Raw genomic sequence first — 15,709 nt, 5'->3', positions numbered from 1 at the left:
TGACGATCACCGTCCGTGGCAGTTGTCAGTATGATGACACCAATGTAGATCCGTATAGTCGGCGCAGTGTCCATGCTTACTGCAACGGTATCGCTGCATACCCCAGGAATGCGGCGAACCTCCAAGGTTAGTGACTTCACTAAGATGACGGAACGCGGCGTGATTAGACAGAACTATTCGTAGAGGACAAATCCGATGACGTGCCCACATCATCGATGCGATCATCACAGTTTGTACGCAGCGCGAGGAACGAGGTGTTTGTTTTGTCATGATCGTGCCATTGTTTTGTATGATTCCCTGATGAACCCCTGGTCGTTATGAGACCAGCATCCGAATGCTGCAGTGAGCCTTTCATCGGACCATGGCTGCCGATGCAGAGAAAACCCTCGAAGAACTCCACCCAATGCTCAATGTTCCCTTAAACCTCAGCAATCTCTCGGAGACGACGGATCGTTGACCTGGTGGCGGCGGCAGCGGGAGTGCTGTTGGTAGCGGTTAGCGCTATCCTGATAGGATCTGCAGCCAGTCCTTGAACAACGGCGCATGGGGTTGGTGGTGTGCAGGAAGTCTTACGAGACGGTGTAGGCTCCTCCAGCGGTGGTCTTGCGGCAAGACCTGCAGTTCCAGATACCGACGGCCTCACGCTTGACAGAGTTCTTTCCGCAGAATTGGCAGACGTAGCGGGCGTGTTGTGTGATCTATCGCAGGTGAGTGACTTGTTCTAGTGAGGCTGTACGGGTCGTGTGGGATTGCGCACCTCCATCTTCTTGACCCTAGATATTGTCAGTATAGCTGTCCCTGGCTCTGCGATTGCGGCGAGGGAATACTTACTGCTTACGGAGCGAGGCACCGTAACGGGTACCGTACTTTCCGGTGATGCCGACCTTCTTTGTGCGCTTCGTCATTTTGGCGGTTGTGATGAGTTGACGAGTGTAGAAGCGTCTGGGTGTTGAATTCGATGACCTTCAAAGTGGTGTGGGGCGCCAAAAATCGCTAAACCGGGGTCTTGGCGTGGTGCGGCACCGGAACAACCCTGCCTCCGGTGCGAGAGGCCTGAGACACCGAGACACAGCATTCCATTTGATTCTCGAAGTACTGCATCATCGTCGCCGGCTTCTGATCAAGCAATCATGAGGGTTGTATCACACAGATGCGACGACTGCATCCTACACCCAAGTCTCGTTGTCGCGCTGTGTACAGCCGAGTCCTCTCGCTGATTCTAGCACACTTCCAAACCGTTACTCCAACCAGAATGAGCATTGAATCCACTCATACTAAAAGCTGCGGTTGTATGAAAATCTGTCAGCCTGGGAGTAGTTCTCGTGGAGTCTCTGAGTTGGAACGCGCGGTTCAAGGGCACGAAGGGCTCGGCAGTGACACCTGAGTTTCGCAACAACATCTCAGGCACAGTACCGTCTCGCCTACTTGTCGCAACCCAGAGGCAACCAAGGGTGTGCCGCCGATGCGCGAATCTCAGTAAAGCCGATCGTTTGTCAGAAGCGCCCGGCTGCCTGATTGCCGAAACGAGATGAAACCAAAACAGCTGACAAGCACAGCCGGGCGCCAACAAACCACCCAAATTGGTGCGATCGTGCGCTTATCGTCTGGAGATCAGGCAGTATTCAGATGCCAAGGTCTATTTCCACCGGCGTCTGCCGGACACAACGGTCTTCCGGGGTTTGGGGCGCAGTGGACTGTGTGGGGAGGACTACGCGGCGTGAACATCGCCGTTGGAGTACAGAGTATCCAAACATGGTGGAGGGGATATATATCCTGGGGCTGCATTGTACTTTGAGAGGGAGTATAACACCATCGATTAAGCGCGCTCAACCCTAATCATTTCCACCTAGCATTCTCTCAAATCTACACAGTATGGCTATTCGCTTCCTCAAACATGCAACTTTTATTGCTGCCTTCGCAGCATTTGTCGCAGCGCAAGACGACACCATCATACCCGAAGACTTAAGATCAGGCTTCCGTTCAGGCGGAGACGAAGTACAGGTCTCTTTTACAGGCGAAGCAATTAATGGCTTCAAGGATGGGACCGTGTTCGAGAAAGATGGTTAGTCTTTTAGCTCGACCTAGGCTATAAAATCTAACATCGTGTAGCTGTAGCAAAGGAGCCCACATTCGCTCTTGGCGATAGCAGTGGCATCTCCCCCGGCACCCTGTACACGATCATCATGGTCGATAGCACATGTCCAAATGCTCGAAAACTCCACTACGCTCGGGCGAACTTCAAAAACAACTTCGACATCACCAACATAGAAACTGATTCACCTGCTGTTATGGATTACGTTGCTCCTGGCTCCGTCGGCGAGAAAGGAGACGACCGACAGTACAGTTTCCTGATGTATACGAACCCAGGACGGAAAGAGATTACGGATCTGCAACTACCAGGAGACGACGAGGCCTTTGATATTACAAAATTCCAAGACGACAATGGATTGGGGGACGCGATGGCTGGAGTAGGGATGGTCGTGAAGCTTGGTGGTCAGGCAGACTGTGCAGGTGGCAGCGCAGAAGCGTTACCTAGTAGCCTGCCAACACCGAGACCAGCGAGTAGCACGACAGCTAGAGTGTCTACTGCTACTGGTGGGTCAGATGCGGCTGCAAGCGCCACACCCACGGATAACGCGAACGTGCCTGGAGACGCGGCCTCGCCTTCTTCAGCTGCGACCCCTACCCGTACATCGACAGCATCAGGTGGGCCAGCGAACTCGGTCGTCCCGTCGAGCGGCATTCCTCCATCTTCAGCCGTAGAACCCCCGGCTACTGTATCAACAATTGTTTTGTCCAGCGCGGAGGGAACAGGTTCTCCAACGGCAGCTGCTACTGCGCCAGAGCAGACTGAGAATGGTGCCCCGAGAAAGATGTATTGGCCAAGATGGGCTGTGGTTTTCGTATTGTTAGTTTCTGGTAGCATGTTCATCTCATGAGTCAGGGAGTAAGATGTAATACCATGGAGGAATAAATACCGACATAATTTAGCGTTGCTTTATTACACGTACAACAATATGAGCTTAAGCTACTTAATTACCTCCAAGCGAAGCCATATCTGCAATTTCCATGCAGGCCCCCTCTGTATAGGTCCGGCCGCCTTCTATCTACAGTCATTGTACAACTACCACATTACATCTTGATCCTCCATTTACTCTTTGACAGCCTCCGCGTAACTCTTGTCCAACGAGCCATTCTTCTTGATCAGCTCTCCAACGATGAACGGTACACAATCTTGGGGGCCGTAGTACTTTAGATCAAACTTATCCCATTCACCTGCGTCCCTCAAGAAGTCTAGCGTATGCCTCTGGAGTTCACACCCACCCAAGAAGAATGGCCATCCAAGGATCGTATACACCAGTTGCATGAAGCGTGCAGCGACTCTGCCTTCGGTTCTCCAGGGATTCGCTACGTGCTCGCAGATCACCATGCGACCGCCGGGCTTGAGCAGGTTGTATAGTCCCTTAATAGTTTGCTCTGGGTGGGGAACACCGCACAGCACGCGAGTGCAGCAGATCTCATCGAATACACCATCAGATGCCAACCCGCCTTTTCCACTAACATCCAGAATCCCGCTCTTGTGCAATGCTGGAATTAGACTCTCCGGCTCCGCGCCACAGACCATGGCGTGGAACTTGCTACCAAACCCTCTCTTCTCCGCGTTCTTCAACAATCCTGGGTGCAAGTCTTCGGCAGGCTCAGCCCCATACACAGCAGTGATAATATCCGGGTTAAAACGTGAAAGCATCTCTCCGGATCCAGGGCCGATGTCGAGGACTACGCCTTTGCACTGGGACAAAAGCGAGAATGTAGGGCCGGGCATTTCAGCAGACATTGCTTCGCCGTTGTTCTTCCAGAGGCGGGCGAAGGCCTTGAACCGGAGTTTGGTAATGTTGAAGAGCGAAAAAGGGCGCCAGTCATAGAACACGACTTCAAACATGGTCATTACGAAGTCTATGTACAAGTCAGTCTAGGTGCCCTAAACGATAGTTGCAATGCTACTTACGATATGCTGCTATGAAAAGCAATATGGACGGGCGGAGAAGCGTCGGAACACGCTCGCCCAGCCATTGTGACGCTGTCATGATTTCTTTGATCCTGTATGTCTCGAGATTACGATTATAAGATACTTCGGAGGCGGATCCGCAGTCGCAACGGCAATCAATGGATGAAGATGCAAGTGCAAAAGTGGAGGAAAGGAAACAGAATCCAGAATCCCAAAAGGAACATCATCAGCTAAGCTCCATGTCCTAATGGAACGCTCGGGAACAAATGCTAGTCAGGCATTGTGGTAGTCGAGGACATGATAGGTCAGTTGGGGGGTTCAAGATACGGACAGGGCGTGTGTGACGTCGACGCGCTAGTGGCAGGAACAACCGAGGCGCGGATCTGAATAATGCGCATTGCGAGCTGTGACGCCTGCGACCATCAACACATTGGCAGCTGTCTACACACACAATGGCCGAAGGAAAGAGAACGCAATTCGCGCTAGTCACGGGGTAAGTACTGCTACAAGTCGCAACAGTCGTAGGCTTAGCTCTTCCCGGCTCCAACTGACGCGAGCAGCTGTACGCCCGGCGGCATTGGGCACTATCTCGCACTGGAATTCGCCGAACGAGGTCAGCATAACACCATGTCTTCACGATTCTTGGTTGCTAATCGGTGTATGTAGGCTTCCAAGTCCTGGGCACCGTCCGCGATCCGTCCAAATACACCTCGCCGCACCCCAACATCACATATCTACCCCTCGAACTCCCCCACAAGGAATCCATACGCGCACTCCACCAGCGCGTCACTGAGATCACAGGAGGCAAACTCGACGTACTGTACAACAATGCCGGACGCAACTATGTCGTACCAGCGCTGGACTACGACGAGGATGAGCTGCAGGAACTTTTCCAAGTCAACGTCTTCTCCGTCATGGAGATGTGCAAGACCTTTACCCCTCTTGTGGTCGAAGCGAAGGGTACAATTGTACAGACAGGGTCGTTAGCTGGCATCATGCCTTATGTGTGGGGTGCACCATACAATGCCTCCAAGGCCGCACTGCACGCCTACTCCGACACCCTGCGCGTCGAACTCGCTCCGCTAGGCGTACGCGTCGTCAACGTCGTGACGGGCGGCGTCACATCGAACATCGCGCGAACACATCGAACTCTGCCACCGGGCTCCTACATGCAACCGCTTGCTGCTGAGTACGAGCGAAGATTGAAGCATAGCCAAGAATTGGGCATGGATACCAAGCAATACGCAAGCAGTTGCGTGAGGCAGGTGCTCGCTGGAGACGGCATACTCTCCAAGACGAGATGGATATGGGAGGGTAAGATGAGCTGGGTCGTGTGGTTCGCGTGGACATACCTACCGACTGCGGCGCTTGATCTTTACTTCACAAGGACGTTCAAGCTGAACAAGCTGAGAGGGACTGCTGGGCCGGATAAAAAGACACGATAAGGAAACGCGATGGCCATGAGCGGCTGCAAGCATTGGATGATGCCAATCAGACTCAGTTCCCGTGTGACCCAATCCTTTGTGGAACAGGCCGGCCATACGGTCTGGTTACGATCAGTCTTGGTCTTTGGCAATACACCGTATTCCATTCCCCGAAGATGCAGATTCATTTGCTGATGGGTCATTTTGAGCACATATAGCATACGTCATGTGTGTTGTAGCACAAACGAAAATGTTCATCGCTTTTTCGATGCACGATGCACCATCCGGACGACTACACGTCGTCGCCCGGGAGGGTGCATGCATGTGCCAAGAGTCTCAACCACACAGTAATCTCCTATTTGTTTGCTTGGAGACAGCTTCCTAACCTTTATACCCGCATATTGCAAACCTCTGCGCATGTACAATCATTGCGAGTTAATCGACAGCATGTCCACCGAGGCCATTGCAAGTCGTCCATCGCTTCCCGACCTTCCCAATGAAATCCTCACTCTCATCTTCGATCACTTGTTTGACGGCCAGCGCAGGCAAGCTAGGCTGCATGCGCGTGATCGCAAATACAGCCTTTCGACGACCTACGCAACTCTCTATTCTTTAGCACGCACCTGTCGCACCTTGTCCCACGTCGCAAGAGATATCCTGCGTCAGAAGTTCGTATGGGAGTTCCGCCATCCATTCGGACCTTTCGCACAGGGAGCTCGGCCTGGGCCTTATCATCATACATATCCAGATTGCAGGCACATCAAAGTGTTGAGCGATGCTGAGATCGATGGAAGGCCACTTTACGAAGGACCACCAAAAGAGGCGCTCGAGTCAGCCTTGATGACCCAACGAGGCTGGCCAGATGATGTACGGCATATTCTTGCGGAGGCACTCGAGGGACAACCGGCTGCGGTTGAGCTCGCGTTGGTTGTTGCCAACTCACACCCAATCTACGAGAGTTCATCATGGACGCCCTTCATGCAACATCGCGCTTTGGCGGGTTCCTCGGCGATGCCCCCATATGGCTTTATCCTATCATCCAGGTTGCGCAACGAAATCTCATCAAGAGTGTCAACAACCCATTCTACAACGAGCTCCGGGCTATCGATATAAACATGCAGAATGGCGCTTGCTACAGTTCAACTGTGGCATGCCTCTTTGTTTTACCGAGTCCTCGAAAACTTCGTCTAAGCGTGAAAGCAGGGGTGTGGTCGATGTTAGAAGGAGAAGATTGGCCAATTCAGGAGAGGTCCTCATCGGTCTCCACCCTCATACTCCACAGAGTCAAGATTTCGGCTATACATACGAAGCTCATGATCATGTCCTGCAAAGAACTATCGAGATTTGAGTATGTGCGGGACTCGAGTAATGATTCGTTACGCGGCTTGCCGGAGATCATGTCTGGTCTCGAGCAGCAGCAAGACAAGCTACGCATCCTACGTCTCGACTTTACACATCGCGACCCACGAGATGCCCCTGGTCTGAACCACGCACGCATCGATGGATTCCACCGATTATATGCTCTGGAGAAGCTCACCACGTCGTTTCAAATACTGCTCGGTAGGCCCTCAATGGATTATACCGGCGATGGAGGCTGGCAGTACCCTCAAATTCGGGATGTACTACCCCATAGTCTACAGGAGTTGTCATTAAGAGTGAAGTCTACGACATTATCCCAAAATTATCATGATGGCTATCATCGCCTCTTCTCCAGCGCACTTCCCTTGCAAACAAACGGTCTACGCCTCAAGAAGGTCCATGTAGCGTACTCAGACAGGAAAGGGAGGGCTCCTCCGTTGCCATTCAGCTTCTGGGATGTCAAGGACTTGTTTGTCGCACACGGAGTCAAGTTTGACTATCGCATTTTGATCCACACCAAGCTAGGAGGTACGTAAGCCCTCATTTCAGCCCTTCATCTTCATTCATCACACCGGCTACTACTAGTAAACGCTCGTATCATATGTTACTGCCTTATTTGCATAGCGCTGACATTGCTAAACAGAAGATGCGTACGTCAATTATATGGCTTCAATGCTCAAGAGATACGGGCCGAAGGCAGTCGAAGTGGCTCATCACTTTCACTTCCATCCAACCCAACTCGTGCAGAAAGTACTATCTGAACTAGCCTATCCTGAAGATTGGATAAGCAGCGAGGAAGGCCGGAAGTATATGTTCGCGTCGTGAGCTATTTATAAGATTAGCATCACTAGCAAGACCCTGGTTCTTCGATTCCCTTCATCCTGCTGAGTAAGACCGATGCTTGTTCGGGTAGACACAAAGCTTAACTTTTGCTTGTTGAACGGGACCATCGCACCGAGCCGGCGTCATCCGTTCTGTAACGTAGCATCGTATGCCTGAAGATCTCCCGTGTCAGACATATTCTTGGGGTGAAGCAACGACCTATATCCCCGTCTCTTACTCCCAACACACCAAAACTCAAACTATGACGTCGCAACTACTACATCCACCCTCCGCCTCACTAACGGAATCCCGCTCCGAAATATAATCCCACCTGCAAGCGAAAACCCTCATCGCAGCCCAACCCCACGAAGCGCCACAATGGCCTCAGGTACATGACACTTGTACCTCCACCACCAGAACCCACAATCTCGTTCTTTTTTCCCCATCGACGATTAAAGGGCGCATCGCATGTGATGTATCATACAATGTTCTAGTGTGTTTCCACGCACAGCCCACCCCAATTAATTATATATTGCGAGCATACCCCAATAGCGCCGTTTTCGCGGATCAGGTACCTATATCAGCCGGTTGTTATTACCACGTGAGGGAATGCGCACCTTGGCGATCGGACGGGGTGGACTATGTGGGGCCAAGACTACCGTGCGCCGTGTATGTGGTAGTGTGTGGGATGTAGTGGAGTGGTTAGTACTTGCGAGGATGGTGGGTGCAATGGTGGGATCTGGGCCTTGGAGGCGGCTGGTGAGCCGGCTGTGTGGTAGGTGGTCGATATCGTTATCTGAGACTTGTATTACCACCGAGATATGGAATTTCGTTTTGCTGACTGTGTTATTGGATTACGTTGATGTCACATGCAAATTTGATAGTTGTGAGAGCTAGAGTCGAGATGATGTTGCGTGTTTTGCTATTATACTTGCATTACTACCAATGTGAAAGTGAAGTCAGAAATGCCCTTTGTCTACCCAATGCACCTCTAAGAGAAAGACCAAACTCCATCTGCAAGATGCGCAATGCCGCTATGTTCCTCAACATCCTGTAGTTCATATCTCTCTGTACTATGTTGAATCGACCCGTCTCCGTCTAAGATTGAGTTCATGTCAAAACTCTAAAAGTCCCAGAGTGTACCGAAAGCATGCATGCCCTCCTTGGCACACCCCTGCATCATCTCATCGTTGCCCTGGCTGTTGCTCGTAATGAAGATGACCTCAGCGCCGAATCTCTTCCATGTATCTCTCAACAACTCCATTGTGTCTGGGCGGCCACCCCGCTTCTTGCTGTCCCAGAGAATCATGCGCTCGGGCTCGATGTGCTTGTGGATAAGGCCTGTGACGGTGGGGCCGAATGTGCGCTCTTGGTCGGAGCCGATCCAGATGAGAAACCAGTTGGGGGATTGAATGCAGGTGGAAAGGGCAGCGCCGATGCCAGTACCGGTGCAGATACGGATGCCGCGTTTGAACATTGCGGAGGCGTGGCCGACGCCGGCTGTAGTCGTGTTAGCAATGGAAGTACAAGTAGAGTAATGCAAGAACATACCGAACTTGAGCTGGCGTGTCCATACAGTCTTAGGCGGGTTCGCGACGAGGTTCTTGGTGAAGTCTCCTTGAACACCACAGATCATGTAGTGATGGGTAGCATTGCGTCCCTCGCTGATGATGCCGAAGGCGTGGTACTCCATGATGGACGTGCGACTGATTCGTCCTAGAAGACCTTGCTGCATGCCGCGCTCGAACTTGAGGACAGCGACTTTTGGTGAGGGGACCTCGACTTCGACTGGTACCTCTCTGAGGGTGACCCATGGGATGAGAATGCTAAGCTTGGTCAGTACGAGAAGCTGATAGAAGTATGCGCGCTCTTACAATACTGTCATGAAGACAGCGAACCATAGCTCTTGTGCACTGAGTAAGCTGTGGGCGTCGGTCCTCCACTCGCCACGCTTGATGTCGTAGGTGTTGCCCATGACCACGAAAACCCATGTCATCTAGGGATCGTTAGTATGAGTTCTCGGAAGAACGCAATCGGGATGCATACTGCGAGGCCTAGCCATCCAACAAATCGGTGATGCTTCTCGAAAACGTTGTGATAGGTGCTGACCAGGGCGTAAGCATGGTGTCACAGAGTTACACGTTCGTTGGAACTACTCACTTGCGAACCCAAGGGAAGGCGCTCAGGACCGAGATGATGATGAAGACGTTGGTGATGATACCGCTAGCGATCACAGCAGGGTGCTGTACGGCACGATATCTGATGATGTCGACGCACTTGTAGATGAGCCAACTGGGCTTTCTGTTAGTACTGTTTGCAATGAATGCATGCAGGTCTACTTACGCAGCACCAGACAATGCGCATCCAGAATGTATCCCTCCAACGTGCTGCAGGACAGATGTCGCAGCTAGCTTTACGCATACTGGTGCCCACTATGATGACTGGTCAGAAAGACTCGTGATAGAGACGGGAGAAGTACATACCCCTAGTCCGTATATGGCGACCATGTATAGGAAGCGCATCCATAACTCGTTCCTGAACAAGATGGCGGAAAGTAGGTTTCCCAGTACCAGAGCACCGAGGTGTTCCTCGCCATACTTGAATCGGCCACATGCCGTCAAGATTATTCCCGTGAGATTGAGTGAGACGACGAATGTGAAGAACTTCCTGTATGTGTTGAACCAGAGGTCAAAGAGGATCCGCCGGCTGATCTTTGGCTTTTGAGGTTTGGCTCCTGCCGGTTTCTTCACGGTTGTGTCCAGTGCGGCAGCGTCGGTAGGTTTCCGTCCCTTTGGCAGTGAGAGCGAGAGCTCCGGTACGCTTGTACATGGTGTTATGCCTTGGTGAACAGGGGAAGCGGGAAGCAATGACGAAACAGTATATGTCGGCCTCTTAGGCTCCATATACACGAAGCCAGGTGCGGTCAACTCCAGTGTACTATCGTACATGCCCTTTTCTGCATCATCGAGCGAATCATCGCTACGATGGCTGGTAAGAGGGCTCTTCGGTGTGAGTGACATATTGCTGGTACGCGGGAACGAGACCAGGGTCCGAGGAGATAGGCGGGGGGACGGTAGGGCAAGGGCAACTGACAGGTGACGTTGGCCAAATTGGTAACAACGCAGGAGCGTTCGAGTGAACAAAGATTGGTAATGAGCACAGGCTAGACTGGGTGCTCTCAAGAAGTACTTATTGGGGAAGCAGCCATGAGGCGCACTGTCGTGTCATCTGGATCATCAAACCTTGCGGCGACACCATCCACAATTCATCTCTGGAGTATACGGTACCAATGTCCGTAAGCATCACAGTCAGACGAGCCCGATGATGGCACATTGTCCCAGACCATCTTCCGTCGATCCCGGATAGATAGCTCCCAAGCTGAACCAGTTGGCGGTCGGCGCCTCCACTCCGTGCTCAGCTCGTGAGGGATTCCCCGTGGGGAGGGCAAGGAAACCTGGGAAGGCCTATGTCGGTAGTTTCTGCTCAACGTTGGGTCAGGAAGACAACCCCACAGCCTCGATATCGATCCGGAGACTTCTCTCGGCCGTGACGACGTCGTCATAACGCATCCGATATTACGGTCGTACAGATATGTCGGCAGGCTAGGATCACGCGATGAAGGTGGAATATTGCAAGAATATACTAGGGGGTCAATGCACTGGCTAGGTGGAACGGCTGGAAGTAACTTTTGGTGAAAGAGACAGGGATATAGAATGCAGTAATAAGGCGGAAGCGCACGTTCCCGATTTCGGGACGTCGTTCAACCGCGTCTAGTTGCATTAGCGAAAACGCGATAACGCGATAGTCAGCCATGCCGAGGTGCGCCCATCGCGAAGTCACTCAATCTAGCTAATCTTGATTTCTAGTTCTTCACGTACAGATCGACGTACTCATCGATGTCCATGTTGTCCAGCGACTTGGGGTCCTGCGCTAACGCGACGAGCTTGTCAACGTGCTGCGACGGGTAGTGCGGGCCGAGATGCCTCTTGTACTTGGCAAGAATCTCGGGCTTTGCTTCCTCACGACGCAACCGATGGCCAAGCGGAGCCTCGACAACCTCTTCCTCTAGCACGGTTCCGTCCTTGAGCGTTACGGTCAAGGCGTTGGAGATGGTGCGCTTCTCAGGGTCGTGGTAATCTTTGGTGAATTGCGGGTCCTCTACACAGCTAATGCGCTGGCGGAGAGACTCGACGAGTTCCGATGTAGCAGCTTCGCTGTCATCTGGGTAGTCGGTGGCTTCCAGGCGGTTGAAGACAAACATGGTGGAGACCATGTACTACCATGATGTCAGCATAGGCGGCGAACCACGAAGGGTGAGACTTACTTGAACGCAGTGATCACGGTCAGCAAAGTTCTCCATAGGCTTGAACTGCTTATCGATGATACGAATGCAGGCCTCATGCGTTCGGTTCACTACACCCTCAATGTCTTTGGCGCTCTTACCCATCGCTGCGAGCTTCTTGTTCAGGCGCTGCGCCGCTTCGACCGCAGTCTGTGAGTGGAACTCAGCTGGACCGAATTAGCAAATGGCTCACAAGTAGCATTGACCTGAAAGAGTCGTCTTACCCGGATAAGAGACCTTGAAGAGAACGTTCTCCATGACGTAGCTGCCATAGCCTCTCTGGAACTGGAAGGGCTTGCCGCCAAAGTTGACGTCGTAGAAGCCCCAGGTAGGAGCTGAAAGAACAGTAGGCAGACCCTGCTCGCCCTTCATGACCTTCAGCACGAGGTTGACAGCGGTCTGGCAAGCATCACCAGCAGCCCATGACTTGCGCGACATGGTGTTGGGCGAGTGCCTGTAAGTACGCATAGACTGGCCATCGACAAACGCTTGCGAGATGGCATCCCGAGTCTGAGCCTCGCTGAGACCCATCATCTTGGAAACGACAGCTGTGGAGGCCAGCTTGACCAGAATGACGTGGTCCAGGCCGACCTTGTTGAAGGAGTTCTCCAGGGCCATGCAGCCCTGGATTTCGTGTGCCCTGATCATGGCCTCGAGAACATCTCTGACCTTGAAGATCTTGCCATTGCCGAGATTGCCTCCAGCCTTGTTTGTGCGTGTAATCCAGTCGGCAGTTGCGAGGATCGCTCCCAGGTTGTCGGAGGGGTGGCCCCACTCGGCAGCTAGCCAGCAGTCGTTGAAGTCGAGCCATCGGATCATGGCACCAATGTTGAAGGCGCCGTTTATGGGGTCGAGTTGGTAGTTGGTACCGGGCACCTTGCAGCCGTTGGGGACGGTGGTGCCTTCCACAGTGGGACCTAGGATCTTCCTGCACTGCTCGAACTGCAGCCCCTCAAGACCGCAACCGAGCGTGTCAACGAAAACCCAGCGGGCGGTGTCGAACTATACGAGGCTTGATTAGCCGCGATACTCGCTGAGAGTGCAATTAGCTTACCGCAAGCTCGGAGTCGATGGGGGTGTTGTGGATGTAGTTTGCCATGTCCTTGATCTCAGGATCATACTCGCGCTTGCTCAGCGTCTGAGGCATGGAGCTCTTGAGGGCCGTCATGGTGGAGAAGGATGATGCGGTTGCTGTGCGCGAAGTGGTTGGGGTTGAAGGAGCAGTTCGCAGAGCAATTGGCCTTAGAGCTCTCGATACGACGCTGGACCGTGATCGGAGGTTTCGTGAAGCGGTGCTGCACAGGTTGCGACTGAAGGCCGACATGTTGATTAGCGTCTGTCGTGCCGGACGACGTCAATGCAGCTTTGAAGAAAAGGGACAGTCGTACTTCGCGCTTTTGAGGGAACTGTAGGTCTTTGAGGAAGTTCAGGACATGAGCATCGCTCGGCTCGCAGAATTCGGGAGGATGGATAGACCGCCGTCAACCGAGGCAGTACATATCCGCCATCCGCACGGAAATGTCTTGCAGCGGCGGCATCACAGGCTTCACTATCATTTTCTTTCACTACATATGTCTTTGATGGTAATACTGCGCTTTTATGGCAGCCGAAATGACCTCATCTTGTGTGCGACTGCCTGCCCGCAATCTCACTTGACTTGCTACCCCGCATCATCCCGCACATGTGCGCGGCAGGTACGCTTCGGCTACGGTGGCTGGGTCCCGCTTCCACATGCCTGCAAAGCCGCAGAGCCTCCGAAGACTAGACATTGAATCGTATTTCTAGATCTTCATACTCATCGTCGACGTCCCGGTCAAGCGCTTCGTTCGCCGCTGTTACACTTTCCTCGATCTCCGCCTCTAACCAGCCAGCATCTTCCCCTTGCAGCACTCGATCCCAGGCAGGAAAGCGGCATACATCAATCGTACCATCGATCCTACCATCAAATGCACTACCAGGACGCTTTACAGCATGTTCCCTATAGCCAACCAACATGCCCAGTCTACTCAGCCTCAGCATCCATCGCTTGACCTCTGCGAGTTGATATCCAATAGCCAACAATAAGGATATTTCCAAGAGAATATCCTTCTCCCTTGAGAATGCACCATCCTCGTCGACACCATCGATGAACGCATGGCCTCCAACGTACCAGAGAGTGAAGATGTAGTTCCAGCAACAGCGCGACACGGAAGCAACGGCACAAAGCTTTTCGTACAGCAACTGTTCGTTCTGCATGCTGTAGTCGGCTGATAGATGCTGGGCGACAAGGACGCAGTTCTTGATGCGGTGTGCCATGAATTGAGCAGTGCCGTCTCCAGAGTAAAGCTGCGTTTCGCGGTACAACGCCGATGCGAGAAGAGTATCGCGCAGGGAACGATCCAGGCTCGATTGCTTCTGTATGTCATATACGACGAATGAACGGTACGGCAGCTGGGATAGAGTCAGGTGCTGATGTAACAGCCGCTGTATCTCCTTGTCAAAGGTATCTAGTCTGGAAGTCAGTTCTTGGACCTTGCAGTCAATGCATTCTTGTACTCACGACACACGAGACGCATCTCTAGCACCTTACGTATGCCATAGCATTGCCGCTCTTTGTGCAGCAAGTATGGGTCCAAGACATATCCAATGATCTGACTCCACAGCTCCACCGGCAAGGCCTCGACACCATCGAGACATGACTGCGGAATCTGTCTCAACCTCTTTTTCGCCTCTTGAGCAAGTCTCGCTTTTTCTCGCGCTCTCTCAATCATGCGAATGGTGTATACGGCGGGAAAGCTGACGGCGCAAAGACCACCCATGACCCCATTGAAGATTGAGATGGGGATCTCGGGGCTGATACAATACCATTCTTCCAAGAGAATATATAATCTTCTAGAACCCAAAGTTTTGCCATCAGGATACATTGCGGTAAGTGAGCATGTTGGACAACTCGCGGGTGCGATGTATGAAGTTGACGAATCCTGGTGCCTGATTTCCCAGCCATCCCGGACCCGCGTACGTGCTTGGCTCCTTCCACAACCACCAGCAGAGAAAGTAGACAGTAGCTTTTAGCATTCTGTGTAGCAGATAATTTTTTATCCGGAACACTACAATGAACACTATCCTCCTTCTGAAATCTCTCGTTCGAACGCCTCCAGCTGCCAATGACTTGACGCAAGAGCCTACATCACAACTCCAGGGTATCGTCGCTCTCCCCACAGAACTATGGAGCATCATCATCGATTACACAGTTATACACCTCATGGATGAAAATACACATCCTTCCGACGAGCTCACAAAAGCGCTCGATCTGCGACTTGTGTGCCGTGAGTTACAGAGACACTAACGCAGAACCCGGCCAACTAATACATATCCTAGGGACGTTCAACAAAGAAGTCCTACACGCTCTCAACACCAATATAACACTCGAACACTTCCCTCGTACATCATCCACCTACTTGCTCCTTTGGTGGTCTCATACCCAACGCAAATCTGGCCTCCATACTAAGCTCTTCATCTCTGCGATTCTGAACACAGCCCATACAACAAACCTCCCCATTGTCTCTCAAAAGCTAGCTGCGCGTCTTCTGAATTGTCTCACGGTGGCCGAAAGTCTAGACAGATTACATCACGCGCCATTTTATGAATACCTCGGAAGCCTAGAAGAGCCTCCGCTATGGGACTTCTATACGGTGAATAAGCTGTACCGACTTTGTCATGCAGCAGCACTGTCAACCTGCTGTCAAGAGTACATGTGCCGGCCTGAACACTTTTACG

At 52.3% G+C, this 15,709-nt stretch overlaps 7 protein-coding genes across 7 annotated transcripts; 2 read left to right on the top strand and 5 right to left on the bottom strand.

Annotated features, from left to right (window-relative positions):
- Positions 1–418: 418 nt before the first annotated feature.
- On the bottom strand, positions 419–905 carry RPL43 (60S ribosomal protein L43; the record flags this gene model as incomplete). Its single annotated transcript, XM_049384702.1, has 4 exons — positions 419–482; positions 574–698; positions 758–773; positions 832–905. 4 exons carry the CDS (start codon positions 903–905, stop codon positions 419–421), a joined length of 279 nt encoding a protein of 92 aa, XP_049248058.1.
- Positions 906–1,872: 967 nt separating this feature from the next.
- Positions 1,873–2,939, top strand: J4E84_002072 (uncharacterized protein; the record flags this gene model as incomplete). The annotated part of the gene is made up of 2 exons (XM_049384701.1): positions 1,873–2,062; positions 2,110–2,939. 2 exons carry the CDS (start codon positions 1,873–1,875, stop codon positions 2,937–2,939), a joined length of 1,020 nt encoding a protein of 339 aa, XP_049248057.1.
- A 212-nt stretch (positions 2,940–3,151) lies between these two features.
- On the bottom strand, positions 3,152–4,085 carry J4E84_002071 (uncharacterized protein; the record flags this gene model as incomplete). The annotated part of the gene is made up of 2 exons (XM_049384700.1): positions 3,152–3,954; positions 4,007–4,085. 2 exons carry the CDS (start codon positions 4,083–4,085, stop codon positions 3,152–3,154), a joined length of 882 nt encoding a protein of 293 aa, XP_049248056.1.
- A 373-nt stretch (positions 4,086–4,458) lies between these two features.
- Positions 4,459–5,451, top strand: J4E84_002070 (uncharacterized protein; the record flags this gene model as incomplete). Its single annotated transcript, XM_049384699.1, has 3 exons — positions 4,459–4,499; positions 4,567–4,619; positions 4,673–5,451. 3 exons carry the CDS (start codon positions 4,459–4,461, stop codon positions 5,449–5,451), a joined length of 873 nt encoding a protein of 290 aa, XP_049248055.1.
- A 3,283-nt stretch (positions 5,452–8,734) lies between these two features.
- On the bottom strand, positions 8,735–10,631 carry J4E84_002069 (uncharacterized protein; the record flags this gene model as incomplete). Its single annotated transcript, XM_049384698.1, has 7 exons — positions 8,735–9,111; positions 9,163–9,437; positions 9,486–9,607; positions 9,658–9,715; positions 9,772–9,903; positions 9,955–10,043; positions 10,095–10,631. The coding sequence occupies 7 exons, from the start codon at positions 10,629–10,631 to the stop codon at positions 8,735–8,737; spliced, it is 1,590 nt and encodes a 529-aa protein (XP_049248054.1).
- Positions 10,632–11,473: 842 nt separating this feature from the next.
- PDH1 (ATP-binding cassette transporter CGR1) lies at positions 11,474–13,121 on the bottom strand (the record flags this gene model as incomplete). Its single annotated transcript, XM_049384697.1, has 4 exons — positions 11,474–11,887; positions 11,936–12,120; positions 12,178–12,955; positions 13,008–13,121. The coding sequence occupies 4 exons, from the start codon at positions 13,119–13,121 to the stop codon at positions 11,474–11,476; spliced, it is 1,491 nt and encodes a 496-aa protein (XP_049248053.1).
- Positions 13,122–13,714: 593 nt separating this feature from the next.
- Positions 13,715–14,751, bottom strand: J4E84_002067 (uncharacterized protein; the record flags this gene model as incomplete). The annotated part of the gene is made up of 2 exons (XM_049384696.1): positions 13,715–14,439; positions 14,493–14,751. 2 exons carry the CDS (start codon positions 14,749–14,751, stop codon positions 13,715–13,717), a joined length of 984 nt encoding a protein of 327 aa, XP_049248052.1.
- Between the last annotated feature and the right edge of the window lie 958 nt (positions 14,752–15,709).

The sequence above is a fragment of the Alternaria hordeiaustralica genome (genome assembly GCF_023758085.1).
Source record: "Alternaria hordeiaustralica strain BMP 2776 chromosome Unknown scaffold_2, whole genome shotgun sequence".
In the NCBI taxonomy this organism is placed as follows: Eukaryota; Fungi; Ascomycota; class Dothideomycetes; order Pleosporales; family Pleosporaceae; genus Alternaria; species Alternaria hordeiaustralica.
The sequence above is the reverse complement of the archived record's forward strand: the minus strand, read 5'-3'. Positions and strand labels throughout refer to the sequence as shown.